The sequence below is a fragment of the Cinclus cinclus genome, chromosome 8 (assembly GCF_963662255.1).
Source record: "Cinclus cinclus chromosome 8, bCinCin1.1, whole genome shotgun sequence".
NCBI lineage: Eukaryota > Metazoa > Chordata > Aves > Passeriformes > Cinclidae > Cinclus > Cinclus cinclus.
Genome location: NC_085053.1, coordinates 20604703 through 20629524, shown reverse-complemented (window position 1 = coordinate 20629524; position 24822 = coordinate 20604703). Strand labels below are relative to the sequence as shown.

At 41.6% G+C, this 24822-nt stretch overlaps 1 protein-coding gene across 8 annotated transcripts in view; it reads right to left on the bottom strand.

The window, feature by feature from the left end:
- Nucleotides 1-24822, bottom strand: part of ST3GAL3 (ST3 beta-galactoside alpha-2,3-sialyltransferase 3) — a 171260-nt gene that overhangs the window by 43184 nt on the left and 103254 nt on the right. For all 8 annotated transcript variants that reach the window (XM_062497627.1, XM_062497628.1, XM_062497631.1 and 5 more), the window contains 3 exons: nucleotides 23549-23643; nucleotides 11009-11072; nucleotides 3398-3493 (listed from right to left, as the gene is read on the bottom strand). In XM_062497627.1, coding sequence (XP_062353611.1) covers nucleotides 3398-3493; nucleotides 11009-11072; nucleotides 23549-23643 — 255 coding nt within the window. The remainder of the gene's footprint in view (nucleotides 1-3397; nucleotides 3494-11008; nucleotides 11073-23548; nucleotides 23644-24822) is intronic.

Sequence of the window (24822 nt, the reverse complement as noted above, 5' to 3'; positions counted from 1 at the left end):
CTGACTTCAAACAGCAGCCTCTGAAGACACAGGATTGCCTTCTTGAGTTATTGCAGCTTTCTTGACTTGGTGTAGTTCAATACACTGCAAAGTGCTTATGGACAGCAAGTTTTGCCATGTAGGAATGTTAATGGGAATCTGGATTTGTCTTTTTCAGCCTGGGTAAGCATTTTACATTGGAAAACTTTAAGTAGAGTAAAAATCGCTATAAAATCTGAAATTATATTAAAAATCTAGAGGAACAGATTCTTAGGTATTTTTAGCAAAAATACTTATTTTATAATCAGGAATAAAATATTAAAGGGAAAACAACTTAAGAATCAGCACCACCACAATTAATACAGCAGATTAAGTCTTTTCCCATGGTTTATAAACCTTTTGTAGCCTGACTTTGAGGAATTAGACCTGAGTACAATGCTCCCAGCCAGCCTGAACCCTTGCTTTTTCCTCTGTTGCTGCTGGCACATTCAAACATCACTCACTTCTTCGGTGGACAGCATTAAAACTTTAAGGTGTTGTGTCTCTTTGGGGCAGATGACCTTATATAAAGAAAAGCATGTGGCTCTAAAAGTAACAGAATACTACCAATACTATCAATAGTCTGCAAAGAAAGCTAGTTCTACATATTTTCATCTGCTTTCTTTAGGATGAGGAAGTGTCAGCAGTTGTTTCAAATGGCACTGTACAGCTCTTTGGCAGGGTTTTTCCCATCCCCAACTGCTGGGTTCACTGTTTCGCCGTTTACTTTATTAACGCTCCCAAAACTTGGGAGCCCTACTTTGTATCTAGACAGGAAATAAATCAAACAATTTTCCCAAGTGAAGTGAACTCAGGTCTCCAGCAAAGGGCCAGAGTGTGAGCTGCTGCTGGAGCCACAGTGATGGAGCCAGCAGCAGCAAGTCCTGGGGCAGCGCGGGCACGGAGCAGGGAATGTTCTGGCAGCCACAGCCCATGTCCACAAAGGTGCAGACCCCACAGCTCGAACCCCTTCCCAGGCAGGATGTACTGGTGGTTATAAACGCAGCTAAATCTTGGAAAACCTCAGTTAGGATGTCAGGCCTCCTTGTACTGCCCATGGACATGCAGTTTTCTCCACAACAAGTTCCAGAGTCTTTTTCTGTCTATGTTCACTGATTACATATGGAGACTCCTAACCCTGGCACCATAAAGATTCTTTCAGATACCACTCAAGTATCACGATCAGGTGAATCCCTATCTGGTTCTAACCAGGAATTTCTGATATACAATTATTTTTGCCCGGTCTGCAAACTATTCTAAGGAGGCATTTCAGAGACTGACTGGTGTATTTACTGCCGGGTAAATAGTGTGACAGCTGGGAATAACATCTGCACTGAAATCAGATAATGTCTAGTTAAGGAAAAATAGTAACTCACTCCAAGATCTTGTAGAACTTTTCTAGACAAAGCTGAATTGGACTATCTTCACTGCAAAGAGCAAAATTTCTTGCTGCAATTAGCAATCCTCATATGGTAACACATGAGGCATCAAAGAACTTCATATACTGTTGGATCACTCCTTTGTCCACAAAGGTACCACAGTTTTTCATTTAAAATTCACTCCCTAAGTCCCAAATATCATCCTTCAAAGGAGCTCTGCAGTGTATGAAAAAGGATGTTATAATACGTGGGACTTCCCCAGCTTCCACAGGAATAAAGCAAGCAGCTGGATACATATCCAAGCACCTGGCTTCATTTAACCTTTACAGTTGACTTCTCTCTCCTTTATCCATCCCACCAACAGCACAGGTGCTTAGCTGCCCTCTTATGCTCTCAGCTTGCAAACTGACATAGATTTACTGATGTGGAGAGAAAAAGTTGAACTTTTCCTTTGGAAATTAAATAGTGGCCTTTCTGATGTAAATCTTAGTGGGTGGCTTTGTCCAGATGGATTGAAACTGTTCTTTTGCTACTTTTTGAACAATCTGAGCCCAAGGAAAGGCTATAAACTCCATTTTAATTCAGCTGAAATAACTACAAGTCATCCGACTATGACGAGAAGTAAGAGTTCTTTGTTAACAACTGATAGTTGGATGAACTAGGAGAAGGGCTGTAAAAATTTTGTCCAGATCTGAACAGCCATCCCTGTGTTCCAGCAGGGAACCACTCACAGGAACCAAAGACTGAAAGGGATCTTCTCTTGGTCTTTTTGTCTGGAGTTAGAGGATATTTACTTCTCTCTGTATGTCCTATTCTTTCCTTATGCATGGGAGAGAATAGAGACCATGCTAAATAATACCTGTCTTAAATTCTTTTATTAATCCTGGTCTTTCTTCTACCTTATTTGCCACCACATCTTAAAGTTGTTTAAAACTGAGATTATATCAAACACATTTCTTTTAATATGAAATCAGTTATCTTACTAAGAAAAAAATTACCAATTTAGACTTTGTTAAACCAGTTTTATAAACTTACACTGCAGTTTATCCCACTTTTATTATTTACCATCATAATATTTTGTTACTCATGACTCAAAACCTGACAGAAAACTTCATTTTTTTTTCAGGTCAGACTAATGGGTCTGTAGCTCCCTAGAGAACATCCTCCCTCCCTCCCTCCTACACCCACTCTCTCACTCTCCATTAGTACAGGTATTATGTTTGTTAATCTCCAGTCACCCAGAACACCTCCCTGACTTGACAGATTTATTACTAAGAGTTATGACTAGACCTGTGATTTCACATATCAGCACATCTTTCAAGCATTCTGAGATGGCAATGATCCAGGTCCTCAGCAAAAGCAAGAAGTCCTAACTCTGATTGTGGTCTTTTGCACTCCCACCACTCTGCTTCTGCTGCCTTATTCAACATTGTCAACTGCAGTGACACATAGTCAGAGTATTGCCAGTTTCTAGGGGACACTTGCAGGTGTTTAATCACTGCTGGGTACTCTCTTATAGATGCTTCTTGCTTCCTAACACACTATGCTGCACCATACTTAGTCCTGCCCATCCTATCTGTGAGCAGCTCCTGGAGAATGCTACAAGTGTATGACCAATAATACTCTCCTGAGCTACCATACAGATATATCTGGGAGCAGATCCAACAGTGTGAATTACTGCTTCACTACCTAAGGGCATCATAAAAGCAGCAGATTTTAGAAAGGAACTATGAAGGGAACGTTCAAGTGATATCATACAAGAGACCACATTCCCAAGAAGCTGTGGAAAACAGAAAGCTTGAGGAATGCCTTTACCCTTTGATGTGATCATCATTTGTAACAAACCTTTTTAGGCTCATGTCTATTTTTACCCTTCCTGTAAGTTAATGCTTCCATACAAAGGGATACTGTCACTAGTATAGGTTAAAGTTTGCCTGCATATGGAATGAATTGATACAGAAACTGAATATGTGACAAGAACTGTAATGCCAAACACTCACCTGACAACAACATCATAGTCATCAATTTTTAACCCTAATGACTTATTTGCAAGTACTCCACCATTTCCCACAATAATACATCGCCGGCAGCTGAGACTGTGGAAGAAACAGAGAGAAGTGATTTTTGTAACAGAACTTCAAACACACAGAGAGCACATATTTAGGCTGCATGCATCTGAGAACTACAGGAAACCTCTGTAAATATTAAGAAGTAATAGGGGGACCGAGATACACTTGATCCCCAGCTCACCTCTTCATGCCCAGGCACTACACGTGATAAACTGCTTTCAACACCTCACACCACGTGTGGCCTAATGAGAGGAGCTGTCAGGACAAGCAGCTCCTCTCCCCCCACACCCCTGGTATGATGGGCTTGAATCAAACCCATCTGTTTACTTGAACCATCTCATAATTCATTCAGCACTGAAATAACAATAAACCAAAGGCTTAGTGAGGAAGTCTTCTCTCCAAGCAATTTTATGAGTGCAGGCAGATCTTGCCAGGTTATCTAGGGTGTGCTCACCTTGCTGAGAGCAAAATTGCTGCTGTTATTGTGAGACTTCCAGAGACAGAAAAACATTAAATTGAGAGAAAAAAAGACACCCCCCATGCCTATCAAGTAGAAAACATATATGGAGACACAATAGATGAGGAAAGGGAAGGAAAATAACCTTAATTAACAAAGAAACAGGAAAGAGAAGGGAGAGAACAGTTTCTCGTGGAACCCCGAGTCACGAGAACTCTCTGCAGCAGATGTTAAAAAGCGATTTTGTTTTGAAGACAGAGAAAGGACTTCTTTCCAGCCATCTAATCCCAAATGCAGCTGGCTCTTCTGGCAATGTGCCTCCATCTCTGGTAGTTCACTGAAGGAATACGTGTCTGCAGAGCCTTTTTCGGAAAGGGTCCAAGGCAATCAGTTGTTTGGAGCAGATCCCTGAACTAGGCTGCCTTCCTAGTCCCAGGCACAGTCAACTGGTTGCTTCTAGGCTGTCCTCTCTGTGAAAAGTCTAAAGAGCCAGCATGAGGAAAGCTCTGCTTATATGGGGACCCCTTCTGAAGAGCAGGGCTGGAATGCACTCAAAAGACTCATCTAAACCAGTGAAGGTCACTCTGCTGACAAAGTTGCTAGCTGGAGGCATGTGCAGAATTAACAGCACCAAGAAATGCTCAGGAACAGCTTCCCCTGCCCAAATAAAGTTCCACTGCAGATCCAAGCCTTTCCAAAAGAAAAAAACTACCTCATGCAAATGAATATATTAGCCCAGTGTCCCCAAGGGCTGAAGAAGCATGTGTGTTTGTGATAATCAAATCACAATAGAGAAAGAATTCTATAGATGATGACATAGCAAAAAACAAAAAAAACCCCACAAACAAACAAACAAAAAAACCCACCACAACAACAAAAACAAACAAAAAACAAACAAAAAAAAACCCAAAAAACCCAACCAAACCAAAAAAACCCCAGTTCTGGCAACAAGGAGAAATCAGACACAAGCTCTGGTTCAAGCAGTATATTGTGACAAAGAGGGAAGGGAGAGTCAGTCCTAAGTACACCAAAATGAGTGACAAGATGGTAAAGCTTTGTTAAAACCTTTAAGGTAAAGGTGCTGTAGGAGGGAGAAAGAGACATAGTTCAGTTCTGGCCAAGTGATATTTCAGAAGGAAATACACTCTTTTGATGATTATGTCAGGAAAGTTTGACCTCCTAAACAACAGACTGCTAGGTGAAATACTGTACCTTCTCTACTCAGCTGTCTCTCACAGCTATAACTTCTTTTGAATTTTCTGTTTGGAAGAATACCATGCTGAAAGCCAAAGCAAGCTGCAAGCTCCAGGCACTCCACTCTATCCTCTTCCCACTTACTGTTAGGATGTTCTTACCAATTCTGAATACAAATCTGCTTGTTTCAACCTCAAACTACTTAACTGCTTTCTTCACTTTTCTGCCAAATTAAAGCACCATCTACTGTCAGTAGTCCCTTCCACATCTGCATGGGATCCACTTACTGAAAAAGCACTGTGTATAAACATTTCCCTCTCACAGGACAGACTGGTGAGCACGAGCTGCTGCACATGACATCAAAGAACCAGTTCCACCAGCCAAAGCTGTTCTAGCAGCCTCATGGCCCTGTTCCCACACAGGACTCAGACTGATCAAACCCCACTCCTAATCTTCTCTTGACCATACAAACTGGAGTGAGCTCATCACATCTTGCACATTATGTAAACTCTTCTAGGTCTTGAGTCACACACGCAGTACCTCCCTGAAAAATTCTCAACTTCTCAGATCTTCAAAGTACTGATTCTGGAATACCAGCATGCAGAAGTAATGCTGCTCAAGGCAGAGTGCCTTTTACACAGAGATTTTACTTACATCATACCAATCCCCTTCTTACAGTCATTGGTTTGTAGAATATAATCCTTATCTTGTAAACATGAGCTGCACTGTTACCTCTGTGATGCCTGATTTTTGATTTGGCTCCAGTGAAGGATGCAACAAAATAGTCCAGACTGACTTGGCCCTCCTGCTTGTTACATTCCCAGTCTTTGGTTCTGGCAAATTTTCCTAGTGGAATTTCACATTTACTCCAGGTTTTAGTCCCTGTGAACACCTGCCAGCAGGGTTACACTAGAAGTGTCACTATAGGATTAATTCTCAACTGTGACAATAACTTTTGAAAGCTGTGTAATATATCCTATTCCTAAAAAGGATACCTCTAAATGGTGTAGTACAGAATCAGAACATAATGGACTGAGACAAATAACTAGTGCGTGCCTCTGAAAGTTTACCTTTACCATTCAAGCTTCTAGTTAATCTAAAAATATATCTTCTACATGGCAAGATTTAATTTCCACAAACCCAAAGTAGCATAACATCAGTTATGCTGTCATTCTGGCTTTGTTCTCTGCAGGATTTTTCCTGCAAAACCAAATTAATCAACTTACAGCTACCATATTTCTCCAGGAATGGGACAACATTTTCTGTTCTATCAAACATTCCAAGAAGGGCTAAAAAGCAAACAGTAATAGCAATTCTTTATTGAATTCTTTAAACACTCTTCAGTGCTTAGTGACTTTAAAAGACATATAATTGTCATTTATTAACCTTGTAGATACTTATTAAAAAAATCACAAAGTATTTCACTGTTGATGTAAACTGAGACATCTTTCTATCTTTACCCAAAACTGAAACAAATACTTAACTGAATGGCTCAGCCTTACTCACTCTAATTGATAGGTTAATCACTTTTGCCTAGCTTCATGCCTGAACCACTCTTCTACCCTCCTGGTTCTGACATATTTAAATACATTCATGCATTTTCCTTTTTCCTTAAGTCTGCAGATAAGATGTTTCATTAGTAACTTTCTGACCCTAAGGTCTCATCTTTGATCTTCTAACAGCTAAAATTTCTTTCAAATGTACTCTGTCTACTGATTGTGCCCAAGCATGAGAAACCTGCACAGTCATTGCTGGCTCCAGGCAAGTTTCTGGGTGAAGAAATACACAGAGCAAGCAGCATCAGTTACAGCTCAATTGTTTCTTCACAAAGAAGTGTGCAAACACCTTTGTGCTTGCTTACACAGTATGTCAAAGCCCCATTTCTCTTCCAGAAGAGCTCAAGGACCGAACACATCAGACATAGCCCATGTTTCAGTTTGCTATCAGGGTGGTATGAAGGACAGTCATGGACTTCCCACAACAGACACTCCCTAAAGCCCTAAGCTGGGAGCTGCAGCCAGATGTACAGACTCCTGACACAGATACTCCAAGGTTCAGTTCATCTACACGAAAAGCAGGATTTTCTTGAACAATATAGAACTGTAAACACATGTATGTGTTGTAGCAATTCCTATTTCCTCTTCTCTCTTATCAAAGTGCTTTAGGGATTTGTCGGGGGAGAAAAACCACAAAGCCTTTCTTTATGCAACTTTGGACCTGAAGGCTTTGAGGAAAGATAGAATAATTTAAAAATACATCTTTAGGGTAGCTGGTGCTTAAGGAAGCCTAATATATTCTGGTTTGATTTGGCTGCTGTTACTTAAATGGGTGCTATCAACCTGAACCAGAGGGACACAAACACTTCTCTTGTTCTATCAAAACCCTTCCTCACTTGTTTGGGTAATACACTGCATTAGTAAAGACTGTTTTAGTTATAAGCTCAAACTCTCAGTTTTCTTTCATTACCAGATGGAGGCAATACAAAAAGGGTCAGTTAGGTTTTTATATTTATGTCTTTTCATAGGAAATTTACATGTCATCACCACAGAGATGTAACTCAAAAATCCACTGAAGTCCAGCCAGCAGATGAGCTGTGGAATTACAAACCAAGCCCTAATCCATTAGCAGAATAAAGGACAGGCCACTGGAGGAACTAAATCAAACAGTGAAGATGTCAGCAATAAAAGTGGGCCTGGAAAAGCCAGTGGAGGGCAAGAAGCTTCTAAGATGAGGCCCACTGACATCTGTGTTAGGGAGAAAGACATGCCTGCTCAGAAGGAAGAGGTCAGTGGTTCTAGAGAAAGTCTCCTGGACCTCCAAACTTTTCCATACAAGCTCAGGGGTGAGTTGTAACTACTCTCCTGAACATCACTGCAGCTTTACCTACCCCGTGCCCTGGAGCAGGAGCAGATCTCTATTCAACACAACGGGTGCTGCAATAAGGAGTCATGAGGAAAGCAGAGCACCATGTACACTGTGCTACAGGTGTGAACCACAGCCTTTGTTCACATGCCCTCCAGCTGCTGCTAGTTATAACACAAGGGAGGGATTAGTTGAAGTGAGTTGGCAAAGCTGCTGTGGGATGATGAAAAGTGCACGCATACCCGGAAGGATCACGTTTGCCTCATTTCAGCACCATGTCAGTACATTGTGTCAGGAAAGGTGCATCAGGATGCCCTTTAGCACAGGAATAATCAAACAAATGAGTTAATTTCCAGGGCTTATGAGAGACAAGTGAATGCAACTTCTAAAGGACCAGCTTTGTGAAGGAGGGCAGAAATGGAGAAGCTTGAGTAGGAACAAGACCAAAGGCTTGGTGTAGAGCTCCTCCACCACACAACTCTAATCCTCTCTTTCCTTCCTATGCTCTCACGCACTGCTCTGACCTCACCTTTCCTGCCTCTCCCACCCTTCCCCTGGGAAAGCTGCCTTCAGTGTACAGCTACATGAACTCTTCTTTCAATGGGCTGGGCAGTGCTTACCCTCCCCACCCACCCCAGCCTCTGCCTCTCCTGCTGCCATTTCAGCTCTGTGCCCACACAGCTCTTCAGTGGGACGGAAGCTCTGGAAGTGAAGTCACTGTAACGATCTGGGTTGAAAGAAAAATTTGTAAATTGGAATCATCTCACGTTTTCTGAGTCCTTTATCATAAAACTGAGAATGGTTTGGGTTGCAAGGGACCTTTCAAGGTCCTCTAAGTCAGGCTTTCTCCAGTTGCTTCAAGGTGTTGAGCAAAGGGGAGAGGTCTGGAGTTTCTCCTTGACCAGTGAGCAGGAAGGGAGTAGCTAAACTCAAGGCTCTGCCCCAGGCACACAAGTGCTGCCATGAAGGGCAACTGTTAGGAGCTTGAAACAAGATGAGAAAGGAGCTAACCTTCTTCCACCAGTTTTCTCAACCAACTTTTAAGGAATCCAAAATGGCAGATACCCATTGCTGCCAGTACTGGAATTCAGTGATGACCACAGCTGAAGAACATTTCTGGAATGATACCCAAGTCTTCATCTGTGCCCTGCTCACCAAGCTGCTTTACCAGAGCAGCACTATGGCAGCCTTAACACCTCATACAGCTCCCAAGCTCCTTCTCCTAATAACTCCTCTGTTGCAACTCCATCCACCTCCTCCTTTAGGCTCTCACTTTGCAGCTTGCTATCCCAAGCTTTCTTGAGTCCCTTTCTCTCATACACACTTCTACTTTTATCCTTCCGAAGACCTGCTCACTTGGAAGGGCTTTGGGAGATATTTGATTGTGATGCATGTGTACTACACGACCAACATCCACCGACATGGATTTGTCACAATTCCCAAGGAAATAGTACTTCCCCAGGATACCCGCGTGCTTACACACCACCAAACCTTGTTACTGCATAGCACAGACATAAATGTCTAGCCTGCTCCCCTGGTCTCATTTGCACTGGGTATCTCAGGGATTTTACATACATTTCATGGGGCTTGAGTGTTAGATGTCTCCTATTTCTGCACCAAATCCATCATAAAGAGCACAAACCAAAGTGAGCAGCTCATGCTAGAGTGGTTATGTTTCAGAATCTCCTGCAAAATTACTTTTAAAAAGCCTGAAACATTCTACTCCTCACAAAACAGGTGAGCAGCAAGGGTCACAATTACATTAACCTTCACTGCAAGAATCTCCCACCTGCCCTCTGTCATTAACATTCATTACACATCAACAATCTTCTGAAAGAGTCTGTATGCAGATTTTTTAACACATTAAAATCTTAACTCTCCAACCAGAACTGAGATAAACCCCAGATGGATGAGACTCAGTGAGCAAAATCTCTAAGAAGGTCATTTGCAAAATAGTTTTACCTTCTGGACATAATTTCTCAAATTAATCCAAAGTCTGAAGGCTAACCCTATCTGGCACTGCTGTGATGCAAGGCAAACTTCAAAGAAACCTAAATTAACACACAGACTGTGCAAGACTAAGAATAAGCTTTCACACAGAGAGTAACTCCCAACTACAGCAGGCAAGATCTACAATCAGCATGAGAAATGTGGAGACCTACAGAAAGGCTGGAAAAGCTTATGAATTTTGTCATGAAAAGTGGGTAGAAGGGGATCTGGGCCAGGAAATAAAACCCATGTGTTTAGAAAGCAGGAACTGTGTTGTCAGTGTGGGTCAAGTAGCACTGGAAAGAAGTATTACCAGGACTTCAAAAAGAGCTCATGTCCCAGAGTAAAAACCTCTGACAGCTTCTGAAAAAAAAAAAACTACCCCTAATCCGGGAAGTAGCACTAAACCAAACCTGCAGGACAAATGGAAGGAATGGCAGAAAAGCAAGGACAGGAAGGTATGAAGGACTATCATTGGGAAGCTGATTGTAAACATGCCACTGAGTTTCAGAAACAACCTCTACAACAGAACTGAAGAATCAAAGGAGCTGCTTCTAAAGGCATCAGTTCAAATACCACAGGACTCAGGTGACTGCTATCCTGCTCATCTTAGCACAGGCTTGGTAAACACAACCAAACATTCCTACTTTGAGAGTGAGGTATTAGTGAAAAACATTGTTGAAATACGCCAGTCCCTTTGCTTTGTCAGAAAGGCTGGAAAAGAGCAAAGTGTTTATTGAAAACCTGCTATTTACTTATTTGAAAATGGGGCAAGAGGATGTCTTGTAACAACATATGAAAAAACAAAAGATAAGGAAACAGTCAAAAGCTAAATGCTTTTTTCTACTTATGTTTGACTTAATAGAGGTCTCCAGAGTCTACAGATTTACTATAAAGAGCACTCAGTTTTCAGCTCCTGACTTACTCATCCACATCCAAATGTATTGGCAATAATTTCTGGCAAAAAATGTCTAACAAAATGTATTTAAGACATATGGAAAAGAATTACTTCTACTCCCGTTCTGAAGGTCTCATCTTACCTGTCAAGAGCTGGAGTTAGACGATAATCTTTGGTTGCTGACAGGATGGCTTTGATCAGATTATCTGTGGAGAAAGGAAGAAGACATTAGGAACAAGTTCTCACTTCTAATGGAAATGAGAAACAATGTGGTGTAAAGCATCTGAAGCAGTTACTTGAAGGAACTGAAAGGTTCTCATTAGGAATGAACACAAAGTTGATTAATGCTATTTTCTCTGGACAATGACCTTCACACACACTGCAAAGACATGTTACAAATGTGTCAAATTCTGCTGCAGTGTGCAATTGCCTTGCACCAAGAGTGTCACAGGGAACAAGCACTGTACATTTTATAGCAGTGATTTCATATCCACTGCCCTGAGATGGCAGTTTCACAAACACTTCAGACATGAAAAGGCCAGCATCACTGTCACGTCTTGCCTTCAGAAAAGCTTTTATGTGGCTGAGTGGTGAACTGGATGCAGGAATAGAACCAGGTTAAAATGGATGCTTTTTATGCTGCAGTTTAGGTTCCTCAGTCTGTCATTCTTCAATTAAAGCACCATAATTGCATAAAGCAATGCCCACAGAACCACAGCCTACACTGATACCCTGTGAATGCTGCAGATGATGTAAATTATGCAAGCATAGGCACACACACAAATTAAATGCATTAAGTTGCAGAAGCATAATGATTGCATATAAATAATTCTATCAGCCATGAAAACTTTGGAGTCTGCTTCCTTCTAGATTTTGTCATTTGTCCCTAATTTTTCCACCTTTCTTCCCCAGAGAGGTCCAAGCTCCTTTACCATGGCCCAACCAAGGCCAAGAAGCAGCAAGGCTCTGGCTAGTCTGCATTTATAAATGTACCAGTAACTTCAGAATGTCTGTACTTGGTTTGACAAAAAGTCCATCTGCCTCCAAATCCTGTCTCTAACTGTGGTCTTAAGCAGATGCCTAAGGGGAGAACAAAACCAAAGTAAACAGATCTATTTCCCTGAAATTCTCTCCTAGTATTTAACTGTTTTCAAATCAGGGATTTCATATGTCAGACAGAGCTTCTTTGTATCTGGTAACCTGCAATGATTCCTATTCCATGAGCTGAGAATCTTCCTTGATCCATACGGACATTCAGTCACTTCCCTTTGCAATTCTGAAAATGGCTTCTCTGAACTTCATTAATACTGGAAAAGATTGTGAACTATTAGTCCCCTTCCATCTTTGCTTGGGAGATTGCAAATAACTCCAGTATACTTAAATATATCAGTCAACTAGTTCTTAGGAAACACCAGTCAAAATGAACAAATAAGTCTCATTTCTTTACAAAAAGACTAAAAATGGCACAGAAACATTAAGAAAACTGACAACAGCTGATTTTTCACCTCAAACTCAAACAGTTTTCCTGGCAGACACTAATTACTACAATCAGCACAGTTAGGGGAGACCCTTTCACATAAAGAATTCTGTTCTTCTCCACTGCATCCTTCCTCAGCAGCAACAGAACAAATGTGTGGGATAAACCCAGGAGCTCAAGGCAGCCCATGTGCCAAAGAGCTTTGAACTTGACAACAAGCTGGCCAGACACACAAAGGTGATAAACAGAAAAGTCTGACAATTACTTAGAGATTTGGGGAAGTTTTTGACGTGGCAGCACTGACAGCACCTGCCAACCATTACAAGCAGGGGAGTGTGATCACTTTCAGATAGTAGTTTGAATTGGAGTAAGGGATGAGGCAATTTATAAGGGTAAAAGCAACTTGGATAACAAAATAGTGGTGTTCAATTTTCCTTCATCTGAAGAATTTCTTCTGATGCACAGGCAGCAGGCTTCCCCTCCAACAAGAATATTATTCCCCTAAATCTGCCTTAACAGCAGTAGGTTGCTGTGACCTCTAATGGCATCCTGCCACAGTTCTCTCCTCGGCCGGCTTCGCACCTTGGCTTTTGCTGGGCAGCATACTTTACTGATGTTGTTTTCTCACATTCTCAGAGAAGAGATCAAAGGATTGCATGTCAAGGGCTGCAACCTCCCATCTACCAAGCTTTTGTTATGCCAGGTTTGCTCTACCACCCACAAGTTACACCCTGCACTACTTGGAGACCATCCTATGGACTATTTTAGAAAGAACATTAAAAGAATACAGTTGAGTGATGAACTCAAATTATTCTGGTTTACTCATCTTGCCAGAAAATTAGCAATGCCTTCTTAGTGAATGCTCAGGAATGAAATAGAACTATTTCAGGAGTGGATATGGCAGCATTTGGAATGGAGCAAATGGAATGGAACAAAAACAAAACAAACAACAATATGAAGAATTCAGTACAGATTATGAACAGACAAATAGGAGATAGCTCTTCAGCAGACCCCACAGTCCAACAATACCTGACATTCACAAAGTTTGGAAGCTGCACATATCTCAGTGTTACTATTCAAAACTGCTTAATGAAGCTCAATAAAAGACAAAGCACTGCACTGGCAAGTGCTCACCCACATCAGGAATGAAGGTGGCACCAAGTTCATCTGGTCTAGCCCTCTTTTGGAAGCCAGAAGCAGCAGCTACAAGCCCGGAAAAGCTAATGGCTGGGGCAGGGGACAGGCACTAGACCTTTCTGGTTGAGCTGGAACTCTACTGCATTGTTGCTAAGGTGGTCACTTGCACCTTGATGCTGGCACTAGGATGGAAAGACAAGACCTCCTCCAGAAGGAGTTACTGTACTTTCTGTACTTTCCTGGGGAAAGGTTTGAAGGATCACCACATGTTGCTGTGGTTGATTTGCAACCTTGCACAAGACCACAAAGCAGTAAGGAACAATAAGGAACCACTAGCAGGATCTTTTAATACATCTGGGGCTATGTGAAGGATCACTTGCAAGCACCACTGCAAAGATTACTATCACAGATATCAGTGACCTGCAGGACACAAAGCAGGGCTCACCTCCAGGCTGTGACTAAAGAAGACTGGGCACCAGGAAAGCAGGTGCATTATGTAAAGTCAATTGGTGAGACATGCTCTCTTCAGGGTAGGAAGCAGAAGGGGTGATGAACACAGTCTGCCTTATACACCTATGTACTAAATGAAAATAATGGGTGCAAGTACACGTAACAAATACTAAAAGGAAAAATTCCTCCTGGTTCAAGTAACAGGATTTGTGCACAGCCACTGCCTGGAAGTCAAGGACTGAAAGAAATTTTGCAAGGAAAAAGAAAAGCCAAGTTGTCTACATGAAAACACATCAGCAGGGCAAGCAATCCACTTAAGTTTTCTGCAGCTAAGCCTGATTTTTTTTTTCTTTTTTTTTTTTTTTTGTCATGGAGAATTTAGATCACTGGGGAGAGTGGGAGATTATTTAACCCATTAATCTATCAACCACTCTGCATGCACTTCTACTATAAAAACAAAGCAAGAAGCCTCCACACATTTTTCTCCCATCTAGAGGAGGAGTTGACTACGTTTATCTAAGAATCCTGAATTATCTTGACATATTCTATCAACTTTGCCTTATAACATCGGAAGATTCAAAAGCCAGCTCAGTACTGCATGATTTCTCTGAACACAAGTACATATTGACTTCAGGTTGACCCTGGAATTTTCAGACATTTGGAAAAACTAAATAGTTAGAAATTAGGCAGACAGTGACCACACAGTGAGAATCAGCCTTAGTCTCAATTCTATCCTTTTTCTCTGTTATTTATGTGAAGGAACGGAGGAGACCTTCACTGTAAATGTCAACAACACTTAAAATTGTTGTTTCTAATGTAGAAACTTCTTGCTTGAATCACCAAAAAAAGATGGGAGGCCTTTCCAGTCCACAGGGCTCACTGCAGGCATCTTGCAGAGTCTACCTTCTGCCTGCCTTGAAAGTAGGCAAATTGGGATGTTTGTGCACTCTCAAGTGGCCAAGAGAAGAGGCTGTAATTTTTCAAGCTGTGTACAGCAGCCACCTTCCTCAGAACCCAGCAAGCCCACACAGCCCTGCTGCCAGCAGTAAGTGTGTGAATACCCTGCCTCAGGCTCAGGGAACAATGTGCTGCTGCAGGGCTGCGTGTGTTTGTCCTGGGAGCTGTGGCCAGTGCCCATTTCCACAGGTGGTCACCCAGCTGTCACCCCTCTGGCCAGCACTTCTGCAGGGTCCTGAGCATCAGCTCCAGCTTTTGGGAATAAAGAGACTGACTCAAGTGAGGTTGACTGACATTCTGTAAAGTCTGCCAGGAGACTCTGCACATGGGTCCCTGTCCCACGATAATAGAATGCCACGTGTGTGTCAGCTTTGTGGGGAGAGTAAACTAAACACTACCAATGCTATGGATTAAACAAAGCACTGTATTTACAAACAAGTTCTTAGCACAAGCCAGTGCATACACTTTTTTTCAATACACTACCCAAAAGTTCAGCTCTGTATTAAATTCCTCCTTCAGCTTTTTTTTTACCTTAAGGTCTTGCTCCATATGGGAGCTGAGGAATGACCTTTAACAGAAAAATTTTTACATCTTTTGAGGAATGATCTTTAGAGCAGGTCAAGGGAGGTGATTCTTCCACTCTACTTAACCCTAGTGAGGCTGCATCTGGAGTGCTGTGTCCAGCTCTGGGCTCCTTGGGACAGAAAACATGGAGCTCCTGGACTGAGTCCAGTGGAGGGCAACAAATGTGATGAAGGGACTGGTGCATCTCCCTTATGAGGAAACGCTGAGGGAGCTGGGCCTGTTCAGAGGTGAAAAGAGAAGACGGAGAAGGGACCTAATCAATATCTATCAGTCTTTGAAGGGGGTGTCAGGGGAGGGATCAGGTTCAGCTCAGTGGTTCCAAGCAATGGTACAAGAGGAAACAGGGAGAAACTGATGCACAGGAAGTTCCCTCTGAACATAAGGAAAAACTTCTTCACTGTGCAGGTGACCGAGCACTGGGACAGGCTGTCCAGAGAGGGTGTGAGATCTCCCTCATTTGTGATATCCCAGAACCATCTGGACACAATCCTGTGCAGTGTGATTTGAGCAGGAAGGTTGGATCAGGTGACCCAGTGTGGTCCCTTCCAACGTGACTCATTCTGTGATTTGCCACTGTAGTGCCCAGCACAAGCCCATGGACCCAAGTCTCACCACATGTTCTATTCTCTCTTCCAGAAACACCATGTCCAGCTGTAGACAGTCAATATTATTTGTACCTTTGTGAAGCTGGGAAGCCAATGGTTACAACAGGCATCACGATGTGTATGAAATTCCTTGCGCTACTTCTTTTTATTACTGATCAGCTAACTTTAAGAGATCAATGCAGGAAACAGCAGCTATGAAGAATTCTAGCATCTAGCAGAGTATTGAAAACATGTGAACTGGCTCTCAAAAAAACTGAGGAATCTGTCCCCAGATCAAAACTCACGTGTAAATACAAGAGAGTGGCTTCTTGAGGCCACTAGGTGTACCAGATATAGGTGGTTTACTGGAGATACACTTCACTAACAACAGGGCTTAAAACTGCCACTCCTCACAAGATCTCCATTGATAATTTTTAATGGCTTTAAGACAAAAGGCATATACTGTTGCCTAGACACAAAACAAAAGAAATAAAAATACTGAATGTGCATGGTATCCTCCCTAGCAATTTTAGAAGAACCTGGCATGCATTAAATGTAAGCTCCATTAAAGCCCTTAAGGCCTTTTTTTATAACAAGATATAAATAAAATACATTACATTTGGACACTTCATTTACATCGTAGTTTTGGAGCCTTTGGGGATTTTTTTTTCCAAGCTTTTCTTCACAACCAAGAGTTTGTTTTTTAGAATACAAGCTTAGTTCCCAACATAATCCCAGGGCTTGAAAAGTTGGAGCATTAATTTAAAAAACAATTATGCAAAAACATTTTGCAATAACCATGCATTAACAATTTTGATCTAAACTTGAGTTCAATGCACAGGAAGCAATAAAGTCTGTTGAAAGAGGTAAATTCACGCCAAATAGAAACAGTCCTTGAAAGATTCACAGTGTGCTGGTTAAAGACAAGCAGGAAAATAAATACAGTTGTTCTAGAGGGCTCTACATTTTTGATTACCCTTCACAGGTGGCAAGGCAATATTTTCAAGGCCATAATACTCAGTAACTACTACAGTGATTCCTAATTCTTCTGAGCCTTGCAGAAGCATTAATAAATGGCCCTTCAAAACACAACAGTCAGAAAAGATCTGCTCTTCTGTTCCTGAGGTAGAAGAGAAGAGCAATATTATATCCATGTTTCCAATGTACTTCATGTTCTGTGAAGAACTCCAGTATGGAGTCATCCAATTAATTGCAAACTTAGGGTTTGCATCTCCTTTTTCAGTAAGTTGGGAGCAGGACTATTTTGTAGGCACACTCAACAGCAAAGCACCAGTTCTGGCTCAAATAAGGGACTGTACTGTTGTACTTCCATCATGAGAGCTCAAGAATGAGAAGAGATTTAACTTCAAAATTCACCACATAACTTCCCTTTAGAAGTTTTATTCCGCAATGAAAAGTTGACCCTCTACCTCTTCTGAAACTTCCAACTTTTTTTCCCCTTCAAACCACTCACTTCATTTCTTAGGCTATAAAATCAGTTTAATTCCCTGGGGAAACATCAACATTTTTATATCTATATTCCCACGTGATAATGAAAACTATTACCAATTTTGGTCAAATGCAAAATTCTAGTGGAATCTAGCTCAGAAATGTGCCTCCAACTTAGGAAGAAACAACAATCTTGTTAATACCTACTCTGAACAAAACTAATGGCTACACATGCTTATGCTTCTGCTTTTTTTGTTAGAGGAATCAGACATGAAGAATGAAAGAATGCTTATAGTAGGAAAATCATCTCTACAACACAGTACCACTAATGAAATGAGGATAAAGTTGGAGAATTAAAGCATAAAATGCCTCTTTTAGACCTAGTCAAATGTAGGCAAAGTGGTACTCCAGTCTCTACAAAGAGTGAGAAGATTAGGATAGAAAAGATCGACTTTTCTAATGTTTGTTTTTTTTCTTGAATCAGCTGTAAATTTTAAGTGTAATGTCCAACTGAATAAGTTTTCTCAGAGATTAAGTATTGCTCATGCCAAGAAAGCCAATGTAAGAGAAAAAGCTATGCAAGAAAAGAGAGGAGATTTTCTCCAATAACATTGTGATATGCCAACTTTTGCAGGCCTGAAAACTCAACATTTTCACTGGAGATGAATGACCTCTGCCCCATGAGACTACTGAACAACTGCTGAGCAGCACTGAACCATGGCTTTTCCCAGGAGCCCTGACACAAAAGAAAACATCCAAATAAAACCAAGTACAAGAACAGTTAATCATTGCACAATGCATCCATTAGCATTGGTGGTCTGGACAAAGACTTAATTCCTTTGTCACTGAATGTGTCACCGGTTCCAGACATCCCTCCAGTACCAAGTAAAAATACAAAGTCTCCTGGACAGTAGTTCATATTACATTTGATAAAACTGTAACATTTCAAACATGTTCTTAATGTTCTCTTATCACCATGGGGAAGAAATTGCTTCCTAGTGTCTTGGTGGGAGAGAAATTCTGAGACGGTGACAACAGAATCATTCCATAAGAAATAACTATCACCTTCAAAGATAAACTGATTCAGGGCCAACAAAGCAACCTCTCTGCTCAAAACAACCGAGCAGGAACAATGGAGGAAGTGAAGACCTATAATTACTGCTAAGCAGTGACACAATTACTGACTAAATGCATGGAAGAGATATTACATTGATCATGTCTGTTTGGTTTTTCAGTGTATAGTGTGCCATATGTTTTCACTTAAGTTCAAGAAAAAACTGCAGCAACTCTCCCGTCCTCATTACACAGAGAGAATGCCAGATACTAGCTACTCTTTCTTATGAAAGACTTTTATATTCTTCAAACCACATGTACTGAGAAATTCTATTAATAGTCAGGTATTTCTCCAGTCTTGTTTGCTGCCCTTCTCCAAATAACTCTTTCCTTTTGCTTTAGCTACAGAGGTAAATTTGGGGAGGAGGCCCTCTGGGATTAATAATCTTACTAACACTATAAACAATTTTTCCATTGCTTATTCATTGACAAATTTAACCCTGAGAGCAGTACACATGCTAGAGAATCTCAGCAGCTACATGGACAGCATGGGCATATTCACATCTCCATAATTACACTGACACAAGCACTGCTAGAAAACGGTGCAAATCCAAAAGAAGAAATTTCAATTAAGATAAAAAAAAACCAACAAAACAAAACAACTCCATGTGACTCGTTTAAGAACCCAAGATTGCTGCAGACTCCCTGCCCTTCACTGAAAAAAGTTGCAACAGACTTGGTGGGTGCTGGGAAAGAATTCCTACAAGCAAATTATACCCTGGCAAATGGTGAAACATGGGAGGCACACCAACATTCTAGTTAATGCCAAAACAATAGCCTGGGACACAGGAGGGTGCTGGGCAGCTGGAGCTGTCCCCTTCAGGAACCCTTGACATTTGAAGCTTTTAGAGTTCCAACAACTTGTCACAGTTTGATCTTCTTGACAGCTCTGCAAGTTGACCAATTTCATCATGTTCCTCACCTTGGCTATAAACACACCAGTAAACAAATTGGCAGCAGGGCACGGGTCTGCATGGTCCTACTCCAGTCCATACTATTAAAGTGTTAGAACAGTCCCAGATGTGTTCACCAGGGCCAACAAACATCCTCCTCTACAATTCTCACGCATTCACAGGCTAATACAGGCCAGTGACCTTTCATGATAGGAAGCCTGGACATAGCCACTCTATTTTTGTGGGGGGCAGGGAGTTAATCTGCTTGAACAATGAGCTCAACAGCGTTCACGACCACAGGACAACCACTTTATTTATTAATAGAGATGGAGTCATCGTTTCCAAGCACTTAGAGTGGCCCATCCTGTCTCCAGATTCTGTCAAGTCCCACAGTAGGAGACAAGAAGTTTGATGTGGCAGACAATCTCAGTTTTTAAAAGTAAGGGCAGTCAAACATGACACTGGCCTGTTTGTCAACATGGCCATTCCTCATTTAGAAAATCTTGATCCAGATTCTGAAATACAATCTCATAGGTTCACAGCCAGCTGCAGAAGTCACCGCGGAAAACCTAGAGCCACTGTTACATGAATGGCCAAACTAGATACTGGTAGTGACCACTTATGGTGTCAAAACATGATCACACCTCTTTTTATGTATTATTTCCCCTATTCTCTGCATACAGAGGAAGCCAGAGTTTCCACAAGGGCTACAGACACCTATGATGAATGCAACAACATCTTCAACCTGCTGGATCAGCTCCAACACTGCTAACAACACTCACCTCTACTTTTGTCCCAGGTTGCTGAGCATTGTGATCAAGTAATTAGGACCAATCCTTGGTCCAGATCTTTGGTGAACAGAGTCAACAACTACAACATATACTAAAACTCTGCCCATTTAAGAAAGGTTAAGAAAAAGGTACAACAGGTGCTCTTAAGTTCATCTATTTCTAATACCCTGTTGAGGACTCTCAGAACCACTGCTCAAAGAGAGTTTGCAGTTTGTACCACATGCCCCATCTCAGAAAGCCCTGCTCATAAAGCAGCAGGGTTGCCACCTGCTTATTCTGTGCCTCTCTCATGGCATGCAGCATCACTAAGGCTGTTAACTGACCATAGCAGCAGTTTCCTGTCTGACACAGGATGTGCAGTATTCCTACAACCAGCAGCACTCAGGGAAAGACTAAAAACTTTCATATTCAGGACCATAGTCACCTTGAGGGCTTCTGCACACAAATGCTCTTGCTAAGAATGGAGCACTTTGTCCATAAAACGTCCTTGGCTGGGCTAATGGCCAAATCAGAGAATAACCACTGGAGTGAAGGAGTGAGAAATCTTTCACAAAGAAACACTGTTAAACTTTCTGTGTTGTACTGAGTACTTATAAGCATCTGGAGATAGGAGAGCTGTCTTTACAACCAGATTCTCATTGAAGAAAATGAAAATCTCTAATAGACTGTGTCAAAATGATGAGCATACTACCTTCTCTTTGATATGATACCCTTTAGAGAGCAGTAGTCCTGCCCTGAAAATTTCTGATCCATTTCTACTTTTTCATATGTAATTTATAGAGACGTGTTATTCCAAATTAGTGCAGTACAGTAGACAATACTCTTTAAAAGCTGCTTTCCCCTAAATATTGCAAGACTCATTCTTACAGTCTTGGAACTGTCCTTTATTTCAGTAAACACAAAGTGACGGATAAAAAAGGACTTCGTTCAGCTTCTTTTGAGAAGCAAACAAAGCAAAACTTAGGTAAGAACAGAAACTTTAACAAGACAAAGCAGAAATGGTGGATTAGTTTCCAAGCTGCTAAGAATCCCTTGATTTCATAACTGCAGCACTTTCAAGGTACCGCAGATTAGTTTCTAGAAGTTCCTTGGAACATGCAGCATTAGTGAAAGTGAGCTCCATCCTGTAGCTGTGATAAAGAAAATGCAAACCCAAAAAGACCCAAATAAACAAAAGGCCATTTTGCACTTGGAATAGATCACAGTGACTTAAACCCAGCAGGTGATATTCACCACAGTTCTCAGCAAGGTCTTCCCATTACCATCTCAGCTGCCACTAGGGTCTATAAACACCAACCACATCAGAAATCCCAGCTGACAGTGTCAGGGGGCTGCCTAACACACAGAGCAGAGCTCCTGCCCCATCTGTTTCAACACAGACACATCTCTCTACACTTTCTCGGTCACCCTGACTACTCCATTTCCCATGCACATCCCAGCCCTGAGAGTCTTCACCTTGCACCAGCACGTGAGCTCCAATGCTGCCTGTCTGGATCATTTGTTTGGATATCATTAGATTGCCCTGACTGAAAGCCCTAATGAGGTGCTGATCCCATCACCCTATCAGTCGTCTGAGCCCAAATGCCTCCCATGGGTCAGCCAGAAAAGACTGATGCAAGAATTCCAAGTGATGTGTAACATGAAAGGGCGCCATTCGCATCCCTAGGACTCACAGCCTGTCAGCACGGCCATTAGAAATCCGGGGCTACATAGATTTATAATTCAACCCTCCCACACACAGAACTTGCTCCAGACTGAAACTTGGCACAAAATTCAGTCCCAGGAGGGTGTAAAAAAATAACCTATTCAACGTTTTCCACCCCATGGCTTCAGCTCACAGCCATTTAAATAACGGCAATCTCATTTCTCTTTTTAACTGAGGAAATCCAATATAAAACACTAGATTTACATAACATTGCAGTGGTGATACAAGCTGGCAACAAACCCAGAGAGAAAGCTGCCAGAGCCATTCTGTCATTCTCTTTTGGTGAATTTCTCCATTTGGATTCAGTTTAATGGAATGAATTTTATTCGGGCTAGCTGACATCACATGTAAGCTACAAATCCCACCTCCACCCTGGCCAGGCACCTTGCTTTGTACACCTTGTGTGCTGGTTAGAAGGGGACAAGCCCGCCTGCGGTCACAGCAGCCTCCCACTTGTGCTGCCATTGTTAGTTCTTTGTTGCAAACTCTGCTGGCTGATTTAGAGGACAGTAATTAGCTTCCTATTGAGCTGCAAAAGATGGACTGGACAAGAAATGGACAAAACAAAGAAGGGAACTGATGCAAGCCAAAAGCAATTTGTCAGTAGAGCCTTTGATTTGATCAGAGATTGTTTCGACGACTACCACACTTGCTTCCAGGGAGAGACACAGAGCCAAGCTTTCTGTGGCTGCAATTCTTTCTCCACCAGGTATTTAAATTCCTACAAGATCATCTGTAATCTTCAGTTTGTCAGTGGGAAAAAAAAAAGTCTTCCAAGTTGATTCAATGCCACAAAAACTTCTTAAATACACAGGACCTCAGATAGTCTTCAGAAAATCACTGCAGTGAGCACAAGTCTTTTGCTCCACCACCATTCAGACAGAGAGGCTGTGATAGCATATGTGGGACAGACAGGAGCTTGTCACCCCAAAATAGACCATCTTCTGGGTGGGCTACTGGCTCCCATCTTATCCACCACTCACCATTCCTGCTTTCTCACTGCACACCTGAGACACAGTCCCTGCTGCCTCGCTCCAGCCAGAGGACAGGGCATATTAAAATTATCATCAAAGCATCTGAACATACTTTCCTTACTTGTCACATAAGTAAATAAGTAGCCCAAAACGAAGATTTGTATCAGTGGTCAAGCCCAAGGCATCTTTCCTGTTCCTTAGAGAATTACTGACTTAAAGGTAGTTTGAACCAGTTTGAACTCTCTGTTGCTGTCAGTAAAGCTGCTACAAGGTCCTCTGACAGTCAATGTCAAAATGCTTCCTCTAGAATGTGGTTGTTGGTCTAAACTGCCATTGTTGTACTGGCTCTCCACATGTACTAAACCATCTTCCCTAAGGCCAGCCTCTGAGGTCCACAGTCCAGCTGTAAAAAACCTTCTGCATTTCTGAGAACTACATATACAATAATTCTCTCAAACAGGGGAAATAAAATGAGCCCGAAGGATCACCTGAATTTTCAAAATAGAAAAGAAAATGAGGAAAGCATCTGCAGAACCACCTTCTTCTCCAACTGCAGTTTTCTCATACCTTGTCCTTTAATTCCAAAGGGGGGTACAAAGTCCCTGATACGTGCCCATTTCCTGAAGGAATCATCCAAAAACATTGGTGCCGGCTTCGAGAACCTGAGAAAAACAAAATGAGAAAGAAATTAACTCCTGAACTAGGAAGGATAAACTTCTGCAGGAATGTTGAGAGAATCCATAACTAAATGCCAATTCTACATTGTCACTGGCAACAGAGTAATGTGGAAGATCTTACTTTTACCCAAAGATGACTGCAGTGAAACAAACCTGCCAGATTTTGTGCCACAAGGACACTCAAATCACTCAGGTTGTGAACCAAGCAATCACTTCCACTCAACAATTTAGAACTGTCCCAGTATTGTTTGGCTATTAATTTAGCTAGAATAAATTGTAAATTGCAAGCAGGGTTTAGGCAGTTTAACTTCCAGCTTTGAGAGCCCAAGCCAGTTTATGTGCTGTCTGTGAGAGTGTGTGATGAGTCTGCTTTGGCCTTGCTTACACAGCAGCTATCACCACACAGACAAGAAAGCAAACAGTTCAGGAGATCATGCAGCCGTGTGTAGTTTACAGAGAAAGGAAATGGAAATTCAGTGCCTTCCTCTACATTCATTAACATATAAATGATTCAAGAGAGGTCCCTGCCAAACCAAACAGTTATGATCTATCCAGAATCTCTTACAAAAGAGAGATCTAGTCCTTCTTAACCATGTCATTATGGAAATACATTATCCTAATTATACCCTCAACACACAAACACAGCAGCTAGTAAAAATTTGTCTCTTCTAGAAACGATTACTACAGTGGCCAGAGAAAAGGAAACAATTAGCAAATATAGAAACATTAACTTCCATATGGGACCATTTCTGAGCATATCAAGTATACTAGAAAGTATGCTAATACTATTAGAAATCTGTTTATTCAATCATATCAAAACAGTAGCAGAGATGTTCTGGATCAAAGTCAATCCCACCATGAAAAGGACATGTTCAGAGTCAGAGAAAACACCTCCACTACAGAACAAGGTACATGCCCCTGAAATAGATCCAGCTTGGCCAACCTACACATGGGAGGAGGACAGATGTAACCCACAGGTTTAGCTCTCCCTTCAGGCTGTTTCTGTACTCAGCATGCAACTCTTACAGCAGTCAGATAACCTTTAGACTTGAACTACCTGGTTTAGGATAAACTCATCTACACTATGCCACAGCCAGGTACAGAGCAACAATTTCAAATAGGAGCACAGTGAGGACAGGATGCAATGAAATCTAAATTATAAAC